General features: G+C 41.7%; 1 protein-coding gene across 1 annotated transcript in view; it reads right to left on the bottom strand.

Moving 5' to 3' along the window:
• Nucleotides 1–10814, bottom strand: part of SLC17A6 (solute carrier family 17 member 6) — a 29190-nt gene extending 18376 nt beyond the window's left edge. Inside the window, exons 1-3 of the mRNA XM_009098715.4 lie at nt 10723–10814; nt 7523–7775; nt 6524–6642 (exon numbers count right to left, since the gene is read on the bottom strand). Coding sequence (XP_009096963.1) covers nt 6524–6642; nt 7523–7775; nt 10723–10808 — 458 coding nt within the window. The 5' untranslated portion in view covers nt 10809–10814. The remainder of the gene's footprint in view (nt 1–6523; nt 6643–7522; nt 7776–10722) is intronic.
• Between the last annotated feature and the right edge of the window lie 10600 nt (nt 10815–21414).

Here is a 21414-nt window from a genome sequence, read left to right as displayed (position 1 = left end):
CATATTATATTTGTTATGTTATATATGTTATGTTATATGAATATGTATATTATATTATATTATATTATATTATATTATATTATATTGATATTATATTATATTATATTATATGATATTATATTATCTTATATTATATTATATTATATTATATTCTATTATATTATATTTATTATATTATTACATTTTATTTTATTATATTTTATTATTGTATTTATTCTCTTATATTTTATTATTATTATTATTATTATTATTATTACTCTTGTTCTCATTCTTGTTGGTTTTTATTTATTTGCTACCACTGTTAATGCAGTAAGGATTTGTGGAAACTCAGGACTGGAAGAGAACTGGGGGTGAAGTTGTTTGGCAGCATTGACATATCTGGATGATATAATCCTAATAAAGCAGAAGTTTCTTTATCAGCTGGTTCTGAAAGGGGTGTCCTGACATGGGGGTTGGAATTGGGGGGGGTCTTTAAAGTCTCTTCCAACTCAAACCATTCTGGGATTTTCTGAAATTATCTGGTAATTTTATGAAAACTCTGTAGTGGATTTTATACAAATGAGAATTTTTTTTACATTTCTTCCACATCAATGGAGGAAGGAATTTAAAAATAAGCTCAAATTTCAAACATAACCCTACTCCAGTAGTTATATCTCAACAAATTTGGAAAATTTTAGATTTAGTCCTGAAATAACAGTCAAGGACAAATTTGTTTCTCTGCATTTTGTGTCTTGAGGATTACTTCCCTTGTGTATTTAACTAGTTCCAAAATCCACATTTGCCAATGCAGTGCTATGCAGCTGCTTCTCAGTACCAGAGAAAATAACATTTTAGCCTACAAGAGTCCTGCAGGAGGTGCCTTGAGAGCTAAACTTTAAGCACCATTAATGATGGTTTACCTGCTTCCAGTGTAGGCAAACATGAGCTGTGCTCTGAGTGACTCTGAAAAGATTATTTTTGCTTGATAATTGTGGTTTTTTTTTTCTTTTTAGCTGTTCCACATGCATTTTCAGCTGTTCTTTGTATCCATCTCCTTGACTGTGAGGAGCCACTCCTTTGGAAGACTCACACTACCTGGATTGATTTTTTTTTAAATTATAAACCTATCATCTCACTTGTTCATTTCCTTTGTAACCTAAATACTCCTGATGATATTTGTCTTAGTCTAGTTGCCTTTTTCAGTCTGGAATCACTCTGAGAACCCTGTGGCCATCACACATCCTCTGAACAGAGACCTTGCTGTGCCAGGATTCTCCTGGGAAGCTGTGAGAAAGCTCAGAGGAAGAATTTAAACCCAGCTGGGATCTCTCTTTCTGTGAGTGGTGTTTGTAGATATAATTCTGCAGAGTGTGCTGTCCACAGCTCACCAATAGTGTGTGAGAAGATTCCAATCAGGTTTTAGTCCACCACATTTCTATAAAACTGTAGATTTCTCATAATAAAGTGCCTCCTCCTGATGGTGGAGTCTCTGTGTCACCTCTGGCTGTCCTGGTACCTCTTCAGTGACAATAACCCTGCTTGGGATGACTTCTACCCATGCTTATATTTCAAATTAACTTGGCAGGACTGAAGCCATCCTGGGGAGACACAGTTTGTCTGTCCTGTGGCACAGACAGTCATTCTGGTTATGTCCAGTGCAGGCTCTTTCCTGATGACCCCTCTGCTGGGAACATCTCCCTGTGAAATGCTCACCCTGGCAATTTATGTTTTCCTCAATGACAGACAGAATGTTTTATTCTGAATTGGGCCTTTGTTTTGCATGAAACAGCACAAAACTGGGGGTGTGCCATGAATATTGGAGAGGCAGATGAACTCAGCCACCCAAACCACCAGAGACCAAGATCCACCTTTGCCATTGGAGAGGAACACCTCTCCCCCAGCAGCACTCCTGGGCTGAGCATGCCCCACAGGAGAATTCCTTAAAGCTGAGCCTCTTTAAAAGCAGCCTGTGGCCAGAAGCCATGGTGTAGCTGCTTTATTTGGCTTCCTTAAATCAAGATAGAGCAGGTTGTTTTCATTCACACGTGTGTATGGCAGGAGGGGGATGTGTCTCTGTGCTCCCCACACTAAATCCTATTAGGAGCCCTTCATGAAGCATTAATATGGAAGAGCTGACCTCCTGCCATCTAATCCAGCATAATAAGGGCTTGGATACATTATTAATTTTTGTCACACATCTGAGGCCCCCTTTCATCCAGCAAAACCCCCCCAGTCCCCACCTAAATCCCTCGTTGCATCATTAAATGGTGGAAACAGCTTCATCATTCCTGACAGAAAGATGGAAGGATCCTGAACCATATGGCAGAGGGAGCAGCACCAGTTCCCCCAGTCCCCTTCCTGGAAGGACTGGGACTCAAAGGAGCCTGCAGTGCAGCAGGGAGACAGAATCATCCTGGGGGTTCTGGGCAATGTTGGCTTCCCTGCCTGGGAGCAGATGAGCCCCACAGCAGTGCCAGGGAGCAGAGACCAGCTCAGCCTGCAGGCTTTGGGGCTGAATGTGAATGTTGGCAGCTCTGGGGGGTTCCCCTGGCAGTGCAAGGTCAGCTCAAGGGCTCAGAAGTTCCCAAGTTGGCACTTGTTTAATCACCCACTAATCCCCTGCTCCTGCTGTGAATTCATCGTTGTTTGCAAATCAGAAAACAGGCAATATCCTAAAAGAATGGGACAATTTCTCTTTTTGAGATAGGGAAATGTAAAGAGGTGGACTTCTGGACACCTTTCCATCTGTAGCTCTAAACCAATCCTGTACCTTAAATTTTTGTGCTTGTTGTAATTCAGGCAGAGTGAGAGAGATTCTGATTTCACTGGCGTGCTAATGACAGTTTCAGTGAAAATCTGAGACAAGGGGCACTGACAGTTGTCTGAAATATCACTCATTTTACCCACACAAATAACCCTATCAGATTACTTACTGGGAAGAAGGACTCAGCCTTTAATAACAAGAAGAATGGCACTTGAGAAACAAAGATTAATTTGAAGGGAAATGTTAATTTGTATAATTTCCTTCCCAATAGAATGACAATGATTGAGAGCTCAGCACAGATGAGAGATAATTACATTGTAGAGAAATGTAGCACAGGCATGTAGTTGCATTTTTTAATGTGAGCACTGCCAGGATTTGAGCTTTGACAGGTAATAGGAAATATATGTCATTACCACAGGTGATTTTAATTTTTAAAAAACTGGCATTCTACTCTGCCTTTTGGGTCTCTCTGTGCCAGAAGGTTCTAATGTTTGAGTGTGCACAAATGAGCTAAAATTGTATAAAAAACAGCCTGAGATTATTGCAGATTTACTTTTGAAAAAATGCTTGGCACATTCAGTCAAACCTGGCATTTCTGTTTTAAATATGCAACTGCACTGGGAACTGATTCTCTGTTGCATAATCTAACAATGCCCTATTAGTTTCAAAGAATCTTTCCTGATTCACAGTAAATGTTTAAACAGTTCACTTAGGAAATCAGTGAGGAAATGCTGCCACAGCATTTTAGTACTGCTCGTGGTAGGGCAAGGGGTTTGTCACAGATTTCCAGCATAAAGGATATTTAGAGGGTGTATCAGAAGTTTAAAATATAATGATATTTAAATTATCTTTTAATTTAAATAATTAAGATAATTTAAATATCAAGATAATTTATCTCCCATACACACATGTGAATGAAAATATAATGATATTTAAATTATCTGAGTACAGTCTGACACCTTTCCATGTGTGTGTGACAGCACAGCAGGTAGTTTATGCACAGACAGCTGCAATAGCATGAATGTGAAATAGGGAATATTATTTTAATTTATTAGAATTCTAGATTATAAACAAAACACGTGCTGACTTATGGGACCAGGTAGCCTAAATTTCACTGTGGCAACAGCCCTTCCCACTTGTTTATCCCTTATATTTTCCTTAGTTATCCCTCCACTGCAAACATTTCACAATAGCTAAAACACAACTTCCATTACAGGAATTTAAAACCCGATGAAAAAACTACAACATCATTTCTCTGGCTGGGCCAGTGGTGGGTAGCTAAATTGTGGTCACTATTTAAGATTTTTTTTTCATTTGCATGGCTATCAGTTGCTGATTCTTGTCATCTCTTTCCAGAGGACTAAAGCATACACTTAAACCAAGCAATTTTTCCAGTGGAATTAGGATGCATACTTACAATCAGATCACCTCCTAGCAATCTTTTTATAGTCATGTATCCTGAATATACAGTTCTTGCTGTTTATTTCACCAGGCATCCCTTTATACTGTCATTTTTGAGGCAATTAAAGCTCCCCAAAGCAATCTCTAATTTTTCTCACCCATACTACTACTGTGTACTGTTTCTACTGTAGGTCTGTCTGAAAGTTATTTATCTTGAGGAGACCATTTTTTGCTTTAGCCACTCTCCTTCCTCTCAGTCTCAAGCACACAGGAGCCATTTTCTGAAGCAATTAAAGCTCCCCAAAGCAATCTCTAATTTTTCAGCACCCACACTGATATGAATGTGTCCAAATTACCCCCAAAAATCCAAGGTCAACGTCATTGACTTAAATAAAGAAAAATACACATTCTGGGCTGAATGTGAATTACTTTAGTAGAGCATCATGCTGGAAGGTTGTGACTGTTTCTAGTCCCACATGGCTGAAGATCCCTCTCACTGAGACTCCTTTTCAGAGGGCTCTGATGTTACCTTGCACTCCAGTGTCATCTGTTGAACAGGATTCAGTCAACCAAAAGTTGATATTTCATCTGATTGCCTGGATCCTTTGGTACCCACAGTTTATCAGCATTTCTGCATAGTCCCCAAAGGACTGATGGGATGTGAAGACCACATTGAGTATCAGCAGTGTCTGACTCTTTGGGAGGCTCATAAACACTGATAATCAGATAATCCTCAGCCTCCCAAGGTGAAAAGCATCACCAGTCCAGTGACAGACACTGGCTTGGTTGTGGAAAGCACTAAAAGAAGAGAAGGTTTCATCACACCAGGTGGGGCAGACACCCAGGTGAGCTGGGTTCCCCCAGGATACCTGGGCAGTGAGATTCCTGGGAGTGACACAGTCCACCTGAGCCCTGGAGTGCTCCCACAGCAATAACCCCTAACTTCACAAACTACACCTCCCTGCACTGGAGCCCTCCTCAGTTATTGTCATACATGGAAATGTTTGTGAAGAAGAGAAAAATCTGATTCCATAGGGCAACTTGTGTGCTTCTACTGCTGACTTTTCCTGGCAGTGTCCCTGCCATTCTCTTGCAAATCTCTGCAGTTACATCCCTTTACATCTGAATTGCTTCAAATGGCTTTGCTGATGTTGTTTGGGTGAATGGAGACAGCTTTTGATTCTCTGGGTCAGATTCTGCAGCCTTTACTCAACCAAAACTCCAATTAATCCTGAGGAGTTACAGACTGTGTAAAGATGCAAAAATTATTAAAGGAGGAAGAAAAGGTAAATTACCCTTTAAATGCCTGTTAATGGCTATCTGGAAAAGTCTTTTAGATTTCTGAACCATTATCCTGTACACAGAAAGACAATGGACACCCCAGCTTAAAAATTATATGTTTTGATTTATCTGTTTTTAAGGGTAGGATATCAGTGCTTCCTCAGTTACAGAGCACCTCTCTGCTTGCAAACACTCCTTTCTACTGTAGACCTGCCTAAAAGCTATTTATTTATTCATATTTATTTATTTAGGAGAGCTTTTTTTGCTTTGGCCACACTCCCTCCTTCTCTCAGGCTCAAGCACACACAAACCCTCCTGTTCATGAGCCTCTCCACCTTTCATGCTGCCCACTCCTGAGAAGAGCTAAAGCAATACCTGGCTGACTCTACATCCATTTGCACTCAGTGCCGTGCTGCTTTGAAGAGTGGCACTAGGACCTCTGCTGCTTCTGCAAACCACGAGCCTGTGGCATTAAGCGGGGATGTGAAAGCCTCATGTGTCTCGAATACTCAGTGGATCTAATTAACAGGTAGAATCGCACCCTGGGTGCTTGAAAAAATGCCAGACACCATAGAAACGAGTCCTTAAGTCCCCGGACCATCTGCACTTTCTTTTCATTGTGGAAGTCTCATTTAAGCATGTTTTTCGACCATTCTAAATTCATTTATGCTTTAATTTGAAAAAATCCCGCTGACGGTTTTCCTTTTCATTAAAACAAAAATCACAAAATTCTTTAATTCAGTCACAGGAAAAAAAAAAAAAAAAAAAAACCAGAAACAAACCAAAACCTCTCAAAGCTTTGATGAAATAATGAATCTTTGAATTTGCCTCTGAATAGGTGTTGCTTGAATATCGTTGCCACAACCTCCTTAAGTGACTGCCTAAAGGAAAAGGAAACCAACAGGAGCCCTCCCCCGCAAGCCCGGGGGGTGCTGGAAGGAACACTGAGCAATATTGCTGAAACGTGGAGCATCACACCATCCCAGCGGAGCTCCCTGATCCCTTAGGGCAGGTTTAGGTCCTTCCCTCCCTAAGCCGAGCCTTGGCGGGGGTTAAGTCGGGGGTGCGGGCCCAGCCCCCCGCCCCAGGTGCTGTTACCTGTTGGCTGCCAGCCGGGATGAGATGTACCCTCCGGGGATCTGCGTGATGATGTACCCCCAGAAAAAAGAGCCGTGGATCATGCCCACCGTCTCGGGATCCCAATTAAACTTCGCTTTCTTCCAAGGAGAGGGAGAGGGACAGAAGGAGAGAAGGACAGGAGGAAGCTGTAATTGCGCCCCTTGGGAGATTTCAGCCGCTGCGCCATCCCAGGGCTCCCAGCCCCCCGCCAGATCCGCAGAACAAACCCAGGACAGCGATGGAACCAGCACAGGGACAGCGGAGGGGACAGCGGAGGGGACAGCGGAGCCCCGAGCCGCTCGGGGCTGGGCAGAGCCGGACAGAGCCGGGCCGGGCACAGCCGGGCCGGGCAGCGCTGGCCCCGCGGGCTCTCAGGCACAGCCCGCACTCACCTCCTGCCCGTGCGGGCTGCCAGCCCTGAGGGATTTGGGTGTTTAAGACTCATCTGCATTTGCCGCATCTTTCTCGCCTCTCTTTAAGTCGCTTTAAAACGGCTCTGGTCATTTAACGCCTTTTGTCAAAGCCAATTCGACAAAAGGTGTTTTCAGACATCCCTGCAAAACCTCGCCGCCTCCTTCAGGACGAGGTGCAGCCGCTAACAGCCCCTTATTCGATGTCCTCCTTCTCCCATCCCCTAGGTTTATTTTAGGAGGTATCTGCGTTTTTCAAGGCTGCTTGGGAAAGACACGGCGGGGGGCGAATTGCCCGCACAATAATACCTCAGACTGGGTATTAATACTGCAAACTGGGGCGAGGAACTGAAATGAAAAAGTAGAAATAATCGGTAGAAATTGTTTCTGCCTCAAGAACGGGATTGCCGTCCTTGGAGGGGCCGGGCAGGGGAAGGGAGCGGGGATCATCGGGCTCAGGTGGGGGAAATGCCGCCGGACCATCCAGAGCCCGTCCCACCTGTGTTCAGGTGTTTGACTGCGAGTTGTACTGGGGAGGATGTGGGATTCACGAGGGAAAAGTTCCCACCTCTTTTATAATTTTTCCTCCTCGGTGTATGGTGCTGTTATTGACCATATCCACGATGGCCACTCCCAGGTTGCAGCGGATCCCGAAGGAAATGCAGAATCCCAGTCCGCTCATGATGGCAATGATGTACCTCCGGGGCAGCCCGAAGCAGGTACAGTCGCACAACGGGGCTTTCTTCTCGGGCACTTCCATGGGCTTCCCATCTTCGGTCAGCTCGATGGTGTCCCCGGGCTTCTGCCTCTTCTCTAGGACTCTGCCCGACACAAGAAGGGAAAGTCAAGGCCTGGCCGCCTGAAGGCACCACAATTTCGGCGAGCCGGAGGCTTAAAATTCACCGTTCCCCTCTCTCCTTTGGCTTGGAGATGGATTTGAGGATTTATTCCTCGCTTCCCATTCACCTTCAACTGCTCTTTAGCAATGACCTGTGGGAGTCTCGATTAGTCATCCCCAGCTCCCTCCGCAGCAGCCCAGGGAGGAGCTCTAGCTGGGAATTGCTCATCTATCATTAAAGACTTCTGCTGGAATATGTAGGGCACACCAAGAAGACATCATCTGTAACCACTGCAGAGGCGCCATGTTGGGCAGCCAGGGGCACAGACACAGAAAAAAGGAGGTTTCCTTGCCTCCCGGAGGGTTTTTATTGCCTCCCGGAGGTTTTGTCACCCCCCTCGCTGTGCTAGAAACACCAAGGGGGTGATCTCGGTGAAGCGCACCTCGCTTCGGGTCTGCGAACAAAAGAAATGTTAAGAGGAAAGACGGGAGGGAGGAGCGAGGAGGAGAGGGAGATATTGCTGTTTATTTTAGATTTGCAAAATGGCTGTCACATGCAGGGAAAAGGAACACGAGCCATCCCCGGAGAAGGCTTCCCCAAAGATCTCCGTGCTCACTCCGGGAGCGTGTGAGCGCCCGGCAGGTTTAACCTTCCCCCAGCAGCTTTTTTAAAACCGCCTTGCCCTCGGTTTTACTCGGAAATTGTGTCTCCTAGAGAACAACCTGAAGGAATCTGAAGGGAAATGGTTGTTTGCAGCCATTCCAAATCAGCTGGGAAATACCACGAAAGGTGATTTAGAACATTCAGATTTTTTTTTCCTTAATACTTTTTAAATGCGGCGTCGCTAGCAAGAAAAATCAGGTTTATAGAGCAGGTGTCCAGTACTGAATCCCTAAACCTTCTTCTGAAATCACTGATATATTTAATAACCAGAAAATCTAACCAATTTTGTCGTCTGGAGGAGCAAATACGTAACCAATTGCCCACACTCTGGACTCTACAACCGCTGCCTCCCAACTCTGCGTAGAAGTGTTTTCTCACTCGGAGGAGCATCTCTTTCAGGTTAACTCATCCGGCTGATAGGGCAGTAACGATTGGCAGAATAGGGCTTAAAAGATTATCCGTGTTCGGGAGAAAATACAGGGGTTTTCTCCAAAAACTACTCCGCCGAAATTCTCCTGACTTTTCTTTTCTTGGCGTTTTATTTCCACGCTTCAAGATCGTGGCATTAAGAAATGTGTAAAAATTGTGAATAAAATAAACTACGGTGGGTTTGCCTTCAAAATTCGTTCGTGTGGATAAAGGGTAGGAGTGTTTTCTCCCTGAATGGGCGTCTTGTCTTCGGAAATAGACTGGAAATCAATGTGTAAGAGGCAAGAAAATGGTTTAGATTCTAAGAAAAGTAAACAAAGTACTCAATTGCCGTGAGCTGAAAAAGATTGGCAAATCAGGCGTTTGTTAGTCGAGGTGTGAATTCAAACGGAGTTTTGCTGGAAAATACAAACACCGTTTCTCCATTATTCACTGTGAATAGTTTTATTTAAATGTTGTAGAGTTTTTAGGAACGAAAAAACCCGTGTATTTCCTAAATTATATTTTAAGCAGTTATTCTGGATTATAATTTTTTATTATTATTAATTTTCAGCTATGGAAAGTGACTTAAACATGACCAAAAACCGTAGGAAATTATTGCATTGTTGATGGCTTTAATTTTGCTTTTGGCTTTTCTTAATGGTACACTTCCTATGAAAATGGAAGCCTTAATTTTGTCTACATCATTTCACTGATATGTCCCCTTCCCTTAAAATGGCAGCAGGAGTTGTGACTCATGCTGTGAAACAGCCTGGTGTCTGTGCCCAGCACTGCCGCATAGGTATGGAAAAAAGATTTTTACGTGACCTACCCTGGGCAGACAAATCCGCAGTTACCTTATAGCTGCAATTCGGGGAAAAAAAACCAAAGAAAAAATAAAAAAAAAACAAACCCAAAAACCAAACAAACATAAAACACCCCAAACTAAAATAAAACAAAACAAAAAATCCAAACAAACAACCAAAACCCGAACCAAACTAACAAAACAGCCTAAGCCAAACCGAATATTTCGGGATAATTTCTGGCAGACGGAACAATCGAAAATTGTTGGAATTTCACAGGCTATTCTCAAACGTTGTGGAGATCACTAAAGTCACCAGATTGGATGGAGAACGGCGTGTGAACTTTAGTGCATGCACTTCCTCGGTGTGCAAGAATCTGGGTTTATTTATCTGTGCACAGGGCTCGACGATGGAAATGTTCTTTACACACACAAATAAACAGGAGTGATGCTTTTGAGTTTGGCAATTGCAGCTGTATATAATTTATAGGACAAGCAGATGCTGCTAAAGGCAGGTGGATAAATAATTAAAGACATTCCTCTATATGTTTCAGCTTCAGGAGAAAAAAAAAATCGTTCGGATATCAATTATTTATGCATCTGCATGTTTTCCTTCATCTGAGGACGAATTTCACAAAGGACAAGACTAATCAAAACCAGAAATTTTTTAAAAAATATATTTGTTAAGGACAGAGGGCAAGATCCTGCGAGTGCATTGGGAAATTAGGATGGAACAAAAAAATACAGGTTGCTGCTCTCTCCTGATTAGGATTTCAAGATGGGATCCTGTTTTTGTGGAAGAAAGGTGGGGTAATCTTTTGCTGCATCTTTACTGACACCATCTACGAGTCAGATAGGGAAGTTACGAGGGTGCCATATTGAGCAGCTTCAGCACTAGTTTCCAGGCTCTAGATTATATCCAGCAGAACCAGAGCAGCTCCCAGCCCTGCCACCGCTAAGCTCAAAGCATTCCACCTCCTTGCAGCAACGGGCGCTTACGAAAAGCCTCCAATTTTTTCCTGGCGAGTAGAATCCCGTAAGAGATACCGGTCTTACCTGTAGAGTTGACCAAGCGATTTTCCAGCAAAATTCTTCAATCCCTCCTTGCCGGGAGTCAAAATCCTTTGTTTTACCGACTCCATTCCTTTGGGGATGCTCGCTGGATAATGCTCTGCTCTGGATACGGCACCGCTACGGGCAACGATGGTTCATATTGGTTTAACCTCTTAACTTTTCGTCCTCATTCGGCGGCTATCGGTTCACCTACGGGTAAAGGCAGAGCGAGAGGCAGAGCGCGCGTGTGTGAGTGAGTGTGTGTGTGAGAGCGAGGTGGAGACGGCGTGCGGAGCCGGCGGGGGGGCGAGGGCGAGGAGCGCGCCTGTGTGCGGCAGCGAGAGGGGCGGCGGGGCGAGCGCGCTGCGGGCGGCCCCGGGGGTTCCGCCGGCGCGGAGCTGCCAGGCACGGTCAGAAACTCTCCTCGGGCCGGCAGGGCTCGGCGGCGGCGGGCGGAGGCAGAGCCATGCCCGGCGCGGAGCGTTGCCAGGCGGTGCGTGTCCCCGGCGGGGGCGGGGTGCGCTCGCCGCCCTGGGCAGGCGCTGCCAACTCCCCGGAGCCGCGGCCGAGCCCCGGGCGGCGCCGAGCGGAACCGCGGCTTGCCCGCCGCCCCCGCCCGCGACCCCTCCGTCCGTCAGTCCGTCAGTCCGTCAGTCCGTCCCTCCGCGCTGCTCCTCTCCCCGGGCGCTCCGGCCCTTCAGCACCGCGGGCAGCGCCGCGCCCGCCCCGCTGCGCGCCTGGGGCTGCGCGGGGCGCGGGAGGAACCGGGCCGGGCGCGGCCAGCCCCGCTCCCGGCACGGCGGGCACCGCTGCTGGAGCGCCCCGAACACATCACACCCGCCATCTGCTCCGTACAGGTCCAGGTTTGTATAGGCACAGGTGTAGGTTTGTATAGGTATGGGTTTATATAGGTGTATAAAATAGGTATAGGTTTATATAGATACAGGTTTATATAGGTATGGGTTTATATAGGTATATAAACCAGGTATAGGTTTATATAGGTATATAGATACAGGTACAGGTTGATAAAGGTATAGGTTTATATAGCTATAGGTATAGATTTATATAGGTATACAGATACAGGTATAGGTTTGTATAGGCACAGGTGTAGGTTTATGCAGGTATGGGTTTATATAGGTATATAAAACAGGTACAGGTTTATATAGGTACAGGTTTATGTAGGTATACAGATACAGGTAAAGGTTTATACAGTTATAGGTTTATATAGGTATATAGATACAGGTATAGGTATGTGTTTATATAGATACAGGTATAGGTTTGTTTAGGTATAGGTTTGTTTAGGTACAGGTTTATATAGGTATAGGTTTATATAGGTATATAGATACAGGTACAGGTTTATATAGGTATAGGCTTATATAGTTATAGGTTTATATAAGTATATAGATAAAAGTATATATATAAACCAACACTTATAGGTTTATATAGATGTAGGTATAGATTTATATAGGCATATAGATACAGGTATAGGTTTATACAGATATAGGTTTATATAGGTATAGGTATAGGTTTATATAGTTAAAGGTTTATATAGGTGTATAGATACAGGTATAAGTTTGTATAGGTATAGGTTTATATAGTTATAGGTTTATATAAGTATATAGATGTAGGTGTAGGTTTATATAGATGTAGGTGTATGTTTATATAGATATATAGGGTATAGGTTTATATAGATACAGATTTAGATTTATATAGGTCTATAGATACAGGTATAGGTTATATAGATACAGGTATAGATTTATATAGGTATATAGATACAGGTATAGGTTTATATAGGTATAGATTTATATAGGTATATAGATACAGGTATAAGTTAATATAGAGAGAGGTGTATGTTTATAGGTATATAGATACAGGTATAGGTTATATAGATACAGGTATAGATTTATATAGGTATATAGATACAGGTTTGTATAGTTATAGGTATGGGTTTATATAGATACAGGTGTAGGTTTATATAGGTATAGGTTTATATAGATATAGGTATAGATTTATATAGGTATATAGATACAGGTGTATGTTTATACAGGTATATAGGTATAGGTTTATATAGGTATCTAGATACAGTTTATATGGGTGTATTTACCTCTATACCCACCTTTACTCCCACAGCTGATTTCAGGCCATGTTAGGAATCCATTAGGGATTGCTTTCTGGAAGGCATTTCATATTTTCCACCTCTTTTTTGGCCCTCTGGTTTCACGGCTCTGAGCAGGCCCCTGGAACCCTCAGTCTTGGTTTGTGTTGTTTGCAGCCCTGGAATGAACTGAGCAGATTCTGCAGAGAATTATTTTTCCTTTCAGAACCTATTAGTAATAAACTTTTATCTCTTTGAAGAAAGGGGAAGATGCAAAAATCGGTATTTTTAAGTTGTCGCCATTATATTTCTATTTAATTCTAAAGTTTCTGTAATGTGCTACTTAAAAATAAAAATTGTGTTTTAAGCGAGTCCTTCTAATATTATTTAGCTCTTTCACTTGCCCAATGGGTAGCCAAATGCAATCTGTATTTTCAAAGGAAGATTCCCTGATGGAAACACATGTTGTAGTTGTAATATCCAAAAGGGAGCTGCTCTTTGGGTTTACAGAAATATTTCTTTCAGATGTTGCCCTCTGCTGGGGGGTGAATGAAGTTTTACAGTGCCAAAGCACGTTTATTTGAGACCAATTATTTTAATATTGAAATTCCCATCCACGTAGAATTTCAATAATTCCTTTTTAAAAACGTAGAAGAATTACAGAGTACTAGAAAATAAATAATGGTAGGAGAAAAAAAATTATAAATAAACCACATGAAATGGAAACGTTGCTAATTAGCAGCACAGCACAGCCCTGATTTCTGCATCCCAGCAGCTGCTGGATGTGGTTTGCAGCACTGGCACTGCCATTGCAACCCTGGAAGGTTTTTTCCCAGAAGAGGAAAAGCTGCACAGTTACATAAGCACCTCTTCCCCGTGCCTGATGGCTCCACTGTGCCATTGCAGATGCTCAAAGGAAACCCACATGGATAGATTTTTCTGAGGCAGCAGGAACAGAATATTGTTTTGCAGGGGTGCATTAAATGGGGTTGGATTGTGTAATTCAAGCCGTTCAGAAAGGCACTGAGTCCTTTCCTGAGCTGGAATTTGAGGCTCTAAAGCCTGCTGGGCTTTGTTTGTTTATGCTGTGCAAGGAGCTCTGGCCCTTTTTTTTTGGAAAGCTCATCCCTGGCATGGCTTTGATGCTATGGCTACTAAGCAGCAGCAATAAGTACCAGCAAAATAATAGCATTTAATGAATAAACAATGACTGACTTGAAAAAGAGAAATCATTTATCATCTCACACCAAAAGGGAGAAGAAAAGTCCAGATGGCACATTCCTGGTTGTTTCTCTTACTAGAGGAGAATTAGATCGTCCTTAATTGCATAAAATATGCAAAACAGCAACCCTGATCCAGTGAAATCCTATAGTGACCAGGCTCTGCTGCTGGAGCTGTCTGAAATAGAGATTTTTTTGTCTATCAGATGGCACATCCAGATATTACTGAGTCATGTCCTGATCAATCTCAGCTGGTTGGGCTCCACATGACAGCAGTGAGCCAATCTCATCAGTTCCACAAGGCTTGTGCAGTCTTCTCAGCTTTTTAAACATCATATATTGAGTATTTAACCTTGGTAGAACGAGCCATTTCTACAAGAAACAGCACATAACTTTAATCAAAATTGTTTCTGGATAGTTATTTTTATAACCAACACCTGTCCTAGACAGACCAGTCACAAAAGTGCACTCAAACTTCAGGGAAATCACAATCAGCTCCTTCCTCCCACTGGTGTCAGTGGTAAAAGGAAGTAGGAAGTTATGCAGAATACATGAAAATATAAATATATCATTTTAATATATTTATAAATATACACATGTACACTATATGCTTTATAAAATACAGAAATATATAAAATATGAAATATATTATAAATATATAAATATATATATAAACAGGAAGTTGTGTTCCTGTCCAGATGATCACTGCTAAATGTTCACATGTTGACCAGGAGGAAAGAGGTTCAGCCAAAAGTTGCTAAGTAAAAACTGTGGCTCTGAAATGGCTCTAACAATACCTGGGGGATGAGATGGTGGAGTCCAAGATGCTGCAGATGTCTGTGTTTCCCACACAGAACTGCAAACTTGTTGTTTCACCTGAAATCCTGCAACTAAATACAATTTTCTTCGTGTCATTGGATTTTCTTTAATTTTTACTCTTAGGTGAAGGTTAAAAGATTTAATCTTTACCTGTCTTTTTATTTCTATAAATAGTTCATTTTTACAAATTTTGAACTGAATTATTTCAAGAATTTTTTTTTTTTCAAGAATTTAATCTCTTTCAGTGGTGAAGAGTTACAGATGTGGTTCCTGGCTCATCTTTTCTCATTGCTCTGTATCTAATCCCAAAATTTTCAACAACAGCCCTCAGAATAGTGCCTAAATATTGTATAGCTCTTTTAGAGAAGTTCAAAGTCAATACTCCAATATAAATCCCTTCTCTTTAAATTTCAGTTTTCCTGAAGAAAACTACATAATAAGCTAAAATTTTCATCATGGTACCTACCAGTGATTTAAAGATAGTAATTATTTAAATTCTATTTTTGACCTTATCTTTGCTGTTGATTCACTGCAAAATGAATTTTCTCTTTCCCAAGTGTCATGCAAGCAGAATTTATGAATGGACAGATATTTTATGAATTACTTGGAAAAAATCAGCAAAGATGTGTAACTTTAACTTCATGGGGTCATACATACAAAGTGTAAGAGATTTTGTCATTCCTGGTGACAGAAAGGTGACAGAACACTGCTGCCAATAATGCAGTGCCATCAGAAAATCATGTGCTCAACATCTCAGTCATGCCATGAAACCCCTATGTGTAACACAGACCTCTGGTACTGAGGATGGCATAAACATACCTCAAAAATATGAATTATGATCTAATTATTGCTCCTGTTTATGGCACCTGTCCACTAAACCCGGCGGAATTTGATGTCACCTGAAGAACAAAGCAATTTTTAATCTTCTTTGGGACTATGGAACTGCAAATGCCAAAATAATCATCTTGTTTGCCAGGCTACCAGAAAGAAGGTTTTCTGGAAGAAGCCACAGCTCTGTGAACTCTTTTTTAGCAAACAGTTTATTGGGGGAAAAAAATAAATCTATCATTAAAAGAAAAGATTGAAATAAAATCTTGTGCCGTATCTTGACTTAAGAGGCAGAAAAACGGGTCCAAAAGATGGGTTTAAATCAGGAATTTTCTCATTCTCCCTGCAAATTTGCAAGGATCATTTCTTGAACACCTTGGGTGGGATTTCTCTTGTTCTCCTGAGTCAGGATGATTCACTGCTGGACAATCCCTTGAAAAACTGAACAACAGATCATTTGAGGATTTAGAGAAAACTGCACAATAGATTGTCACAGACATGTTCTATGGAAAATCCTTTTCTTGGGATTTTCCCTCCTGAGAAGCTGAGAGGCCTCAGGAACAAACTGCAAACAATGATTCTCTGCTGCTGTGGGATGCACCAGGTGGGTCTGGGATTGGTCTCTGTGGTTGTTTCTCATTAATGGCCAATCCCAGCCCAGCTGTCCAGACTGTCTGGGTCAGAGACAAACCTTTGTTATTCATTCCTTTTCTATTCTCAGCCAGCTTTCTGATAAAATCCTTTCTTCTACTCTTTTAGTATAGTTTTTAATACAATATATATCATAAAATAATAAATCAGCCTTCTGAACATGGAGTCAACATTCTCATTTCTTCCCTCACCCTGAGACCCCTGTGAAAAATTCCACAATAGATCATTTGAGGATTTAGAGAAAACTGCACAACCATCATGTGAGGGTTTAGATGTCATGTCCATGAGCTGAAATATTAAAGATGTGTCCATGCTGAATTTTCCATGCCAAGCAGTAGAGATTCCTGAATCCAAGTTGGCTTGACACCACTTTACAGATAATTTTGCCTTTTGGAGTCCTATCCATCAGTGTCCAAAGCTGTATTTCATGCCATGGGCTGTGCCTGTGGCTCCAGAGCCAGGCTGGGGGCACAGCTGGCTCTGATGTCCTGCTAGGGAATGTTTTCCACCATGGTGTCCAAAGGAAGAGCTGTCACCTGCTGCAGAACTCACAGAACTTCCTTCTGCTTCCTCACAACCTGTGATATTCACATGTTTAGTGTCCTGAACTGCAGGCCAGGTGGGTGATTGGTGTGTCCCACAACACACATGGCAGAAGTTGAACTGTTGGATCAGATGTTGGCTCTGCATTTCCTCAGCAGCTCAATTGTCCTTCTTATTTTGTGCCTGAAAGGTGAAAGTGCTTTGTGACATTGTTCACAGGGGTCCCAGGATGAGGGAAGAGATGAGAAAGTTGACTCCATGTTTCAGAAGGCTGATTTATTATTTTATGATCTATATTATATTAAAACTATACTAAAAGAATAGAAGAAAGGATTCCATCAGAAGGCTGGCTAAGAATAGAAAAGGAATGAATAACAAAGGTTTGTCTGTGACCCAGACAGTCTGGACAGCTGGGCTGGGATTGGCCATTAATGAGAAACAACCACAGAGACCAATCCCAGACCCACCTGGTGCATCCCACAGCAGCAGAGAATCATTGTTTGCAGTTTGTTCCTGAGGCCTCTCAGCAACTCAGGAGGGAAAAATCCTAAGGAAAGGATTTTTCATAGAACATGTTGGTGACAGTGCTTGGACTGAAGCACGCTAAAGAATGGATGTGTCTGGGCAGAGCTTACACACTCACAGGCCCCCTCTCAACCAGATTGTGCATTTTTGATATAGAAATCTGGAACTTCAGAGCCCCATCACAGGGGAAAATGGGAAAATCCAGCAGGAAGCTGGATTTGCCAATATGAAAGTGGCTGTGGACTTTGCAAAGCAAAACAGCTTTTCCACTGCCCCAGCTGTATCTGATATTTGGCAGTGCTTGCCCATGGGGGTACTCCTTCCAATGCCCTTATTCAGTTGCTAGAATGTTCTTTCATTGCTTTGCCAGTGGTCTGACAGGCACCAGAAATGAAATGTGGTAGGGCACAGGAGTTTCACACACTTTCCAGGGCAGTTTCTAGCTTTCAAACCAAACTGGAGGTAATTTGCTCTGCACAAACATAGATGATGAAATAGTCTAAAGATATGCTACAAACTCCAGGGTTTTGGGTGGGTTTTTTTTGGTTGGTGTTTTTTTTTGTTTGTGGAGTTTTTTTTTTGTTTGTTTGTTTTGGTTTTTTTTTTTTTTTTTTGTTTTTTTTTTTTGGTTTGGTTTTAATTTAGGAGTTTCTTGTGTCTAAGTGTGTAAATTCTCAGTGTTCATTCTAATAGTGCCTGGTTATCAGACATTCTAGCTCACGTTGAAGCTGTTCCTTCAGCCCTCTAGTGGTAAAAGGACTTGGTAAACGACCAGAATTGCAGTTTTATGTTCTATTGGTATGATTGCACTGTGGAAAAAAAAAAATCACTGGATGATTTGCTGCTACTCTATAGGACTGCTCCACGGCTGGAAATTTTTCTGTTGTGCTCCAAAATGATTCATTTATTTCCTCCACCCTGCCTTTCTTGTCTAAAACCTAACTCATTTTTAGTGTCAGCAGATAGCTTGTTAAAAACAACCCCAACAAATTGATAAAAATCCACCCAGCAGCAAATGCCTTTTAAATCATGGATGTAATTATTTTCTCTTTTTTCTTTTTTTTTGTTTTTATTTTTATTTTCTGTGAAGAAATTTAACAGCATTGAATACATTTCTCTTAAAAGTAAATGGAGGCTCTTATATTCTTCCCACATATTCCAGGAACATCTGCTCCTCTGAATTCCATGAGTTGCATGCAGAGGATCCCAAAGGGCTGGGAGCCATCTGTCATGCTGCACAGACAGAAATGCACCCACCTCTGGGGCTCAGGCACAGCCCCCCCAGTAGCCAAGGCAGCCCTGCAACACTTGGTGAGTGGGATGCAATCACCCAGCACAGAATTCAGCCAAGCATTTGTGACTGCAGCATGTTATCTGGTTTTTATTAAGGATTAATGTCATTAATCTGTCATTAAAATAATAATAACATTATTATTATTATTATTATTATTATTATTATTATTATTATTATTATTATTATTATTATTATTATTATTATTCCAGGGTAGCCATCACTGGGTTGTTTAACAGCTTTTAGGCAAGAGTCAGTTTGGGATCAGTGACAGTCAGGTCTCAGTTCACTGCATGAGAAACCTTGTGAGAAATATAGAAATTGAAGACTATTATTAGATAGAAAATCAGAAGCAGGTTTTATCAGGCTGGAGTAGTCCTTCATTTTCTGTTGACTTGTCTCTTAGCAGTATTTTAAAATGTATTAAGAAAAGTCTGGGGGGGAATTTCCATTGATTCAGATCAGAAATTGCACTGATCTGAACAGGGCTTAAATCTGCTGTGTGCTTTCAATTGCTAAAACACTTTAAGAGATACCAAAATCAGCATCAGATGGATCATTTGATCAGGAAATATTCCTGGTGGGGGAAAACAACCCAAGAAAACTCACAACAGATATTTGGGAATAATTGTTCTTAGTACAACAGCAACTGCTGTCTGAGGTGGTGGAGCAGGTTCTGGGCTCCCATGTTGGGACTGAGACTGATATTGCAACCCAAATTTCTCATTTAGCTTCAATGTGCCTCAGTTTTGGGGGGTTTATTCTTCTTTAGGATGAATATTGATTTTTCAGTAGACTAACACAAAATATAGTAAATGCTGTGTAGGAAGACTGCATGTAGATTCTTATATATATATATATAATATATATAAAAAATTATAATATGATATGATATGATATAATATAATATAATATAATATAATATAATATAATATAATATAATATAATATAATATAATATAATATAATATAATATAATATAATATAATATAATATAATATAATATAATATATAAGAATATAACTATAATATATAAGAATATATATATAAAAGAATCTTTATATATATATATTTTTTATATATATATATATATATAAGTTGTTTCCCTAAGGAGAAAGACTTCCATAATAGAATCTACATCCACAAAACCAATTTTCTAGTGGACCATTGTGTATTTTCATGTGCTAAGCCATCACTTTTCTCTGTGGAAGGATACTGAGACAATGAGTGGAGCTCATTGTGGCAAAAAGGATAAACAAGGATGTGTTTAGTGGATGTTTGGGGTTAGTGGAGTCTGTAGAAAGTAGTTGTCATGCCTTCCCAGGAAAGAAATCTGAGGGAGACTTTCATCCATCCCACTTTTTCTTCTTTGGTTTCATCTCCTGACAGTCTGACAATCATCACACGAATTCAAGGCTGAATGGAATTGATTTATTCTCCTGAATTTCCTTGGAATTAGCACCAGATTATTGTCCCCAGTATGGGTCCAAGCCAGGAGGATCTGAAATCTGTGCAGATTTCCCATGCCAAACATTTGCACCTGCATTAGCTGACACTAACCCACGCTGGCAGGGCTGGCATGCCTCCAAATGACCAATGCCTTAATAAAAACACTCCCATCCTTGTGCTCATAACATAAAATCAGATCCTGCCTCTTCTGGGAGCACAGAAACATGGAATCATGGAATCCCTGGGGCTGGAAAAGATCTCTGAAGGAATTGAGGGCAACTCAGAATGCATCTGACTCTCTGAGGTCTCCTGTCCTCAGCAACCCTGGTTTTCTGCTGTCCCTTCCCCACATCAGGAGCTGTGAGAACTCAGCCCTCCCCTGCAAGTTCTCCAATGCTTTCTTGTCAAAAAAACTTCATTTTTTTCACATCACCAACATGGCTATTCCTTCTTCCTTGTTGTGCCTCTTTTATTTTCCTTCAGAACACTGCTTTTGGTAAAGCATTGCTTTGAAAATTGTAGGGAGCTTGTAATGCTGGCATGTTCAAATTCCTGCCAAATGGGACCAAAACGGGCTCAAAAGTGATTAGAAAAGGAAATGAACACACACACACAAATAAGAAGTGCAAGTCTCATTTTGTTAGAAAGCAGGGCTGAACCCATCAGAGTTAGATGCTGCTGTGCTGATCTCAGGTTTCATTAACAGCAGAAGTTATCTCTGATATTGCTGCAACTTTTGAGGGACATGAACAGCAGAAGATATCTCTGATATTGCTGCAATTTTGAGGGACAAGAACAGCAGAAATTATCTCTGACATTGCTGGAATTCCCCTCAGGGCTGTCTCTGTCTGCTGGGAGTGTGATCCAGGGATCCCACTCTGTTTGCCAAAGCCAAATACCAAAGTGCAGGCAGAAAGCTCTTGCAAGACAATGCTATTTATTCTGTTTCAGTGCTGCAGAAACTTCTCAATCTATCAAAAACAAATGCCAAAGTCTCTGCTGTGTGTGCTCCTGCCTGGTGGAGCAAGAGGCACATCTCTGCATGATATCCAGGAATGTGCAAAGGAATTCAGGATCTGCCCATCTGCATGGAACTGATTTCAATGTGCCCCTGGCCTTCTGCCAGCTGAGGAAGATTCCACAGAACCCTCACATCCTCTACTGCTCTCCTTTCAGAAGGAATGCCAGAATCCTCAAAAAATTGTCCTACCATGGGTTTGTCCTGAAGCCCTGCTGAGGTATTTCTAAGCTGCTTTATCCATGGGAAATGTCCAT

This window comes from Serinus canaria, chromosome 5 (genome assembly GCF_022539315.1).
Source record: "Serinus canaria isolate serCan28SL12 chromosome 5, serCan2020, whole genome shotgun sequence".
NCBI lineage: Eukaryota > Metazoa > Chordata > Aves > Passeriformes > Fringillidae > Serinus > Serinus canaria.
The sequence above is the reverse complement of the archived record's forward strand: the minus strand, read 5'-3'. Positions and strand labels throughout refer to the sequence as shown.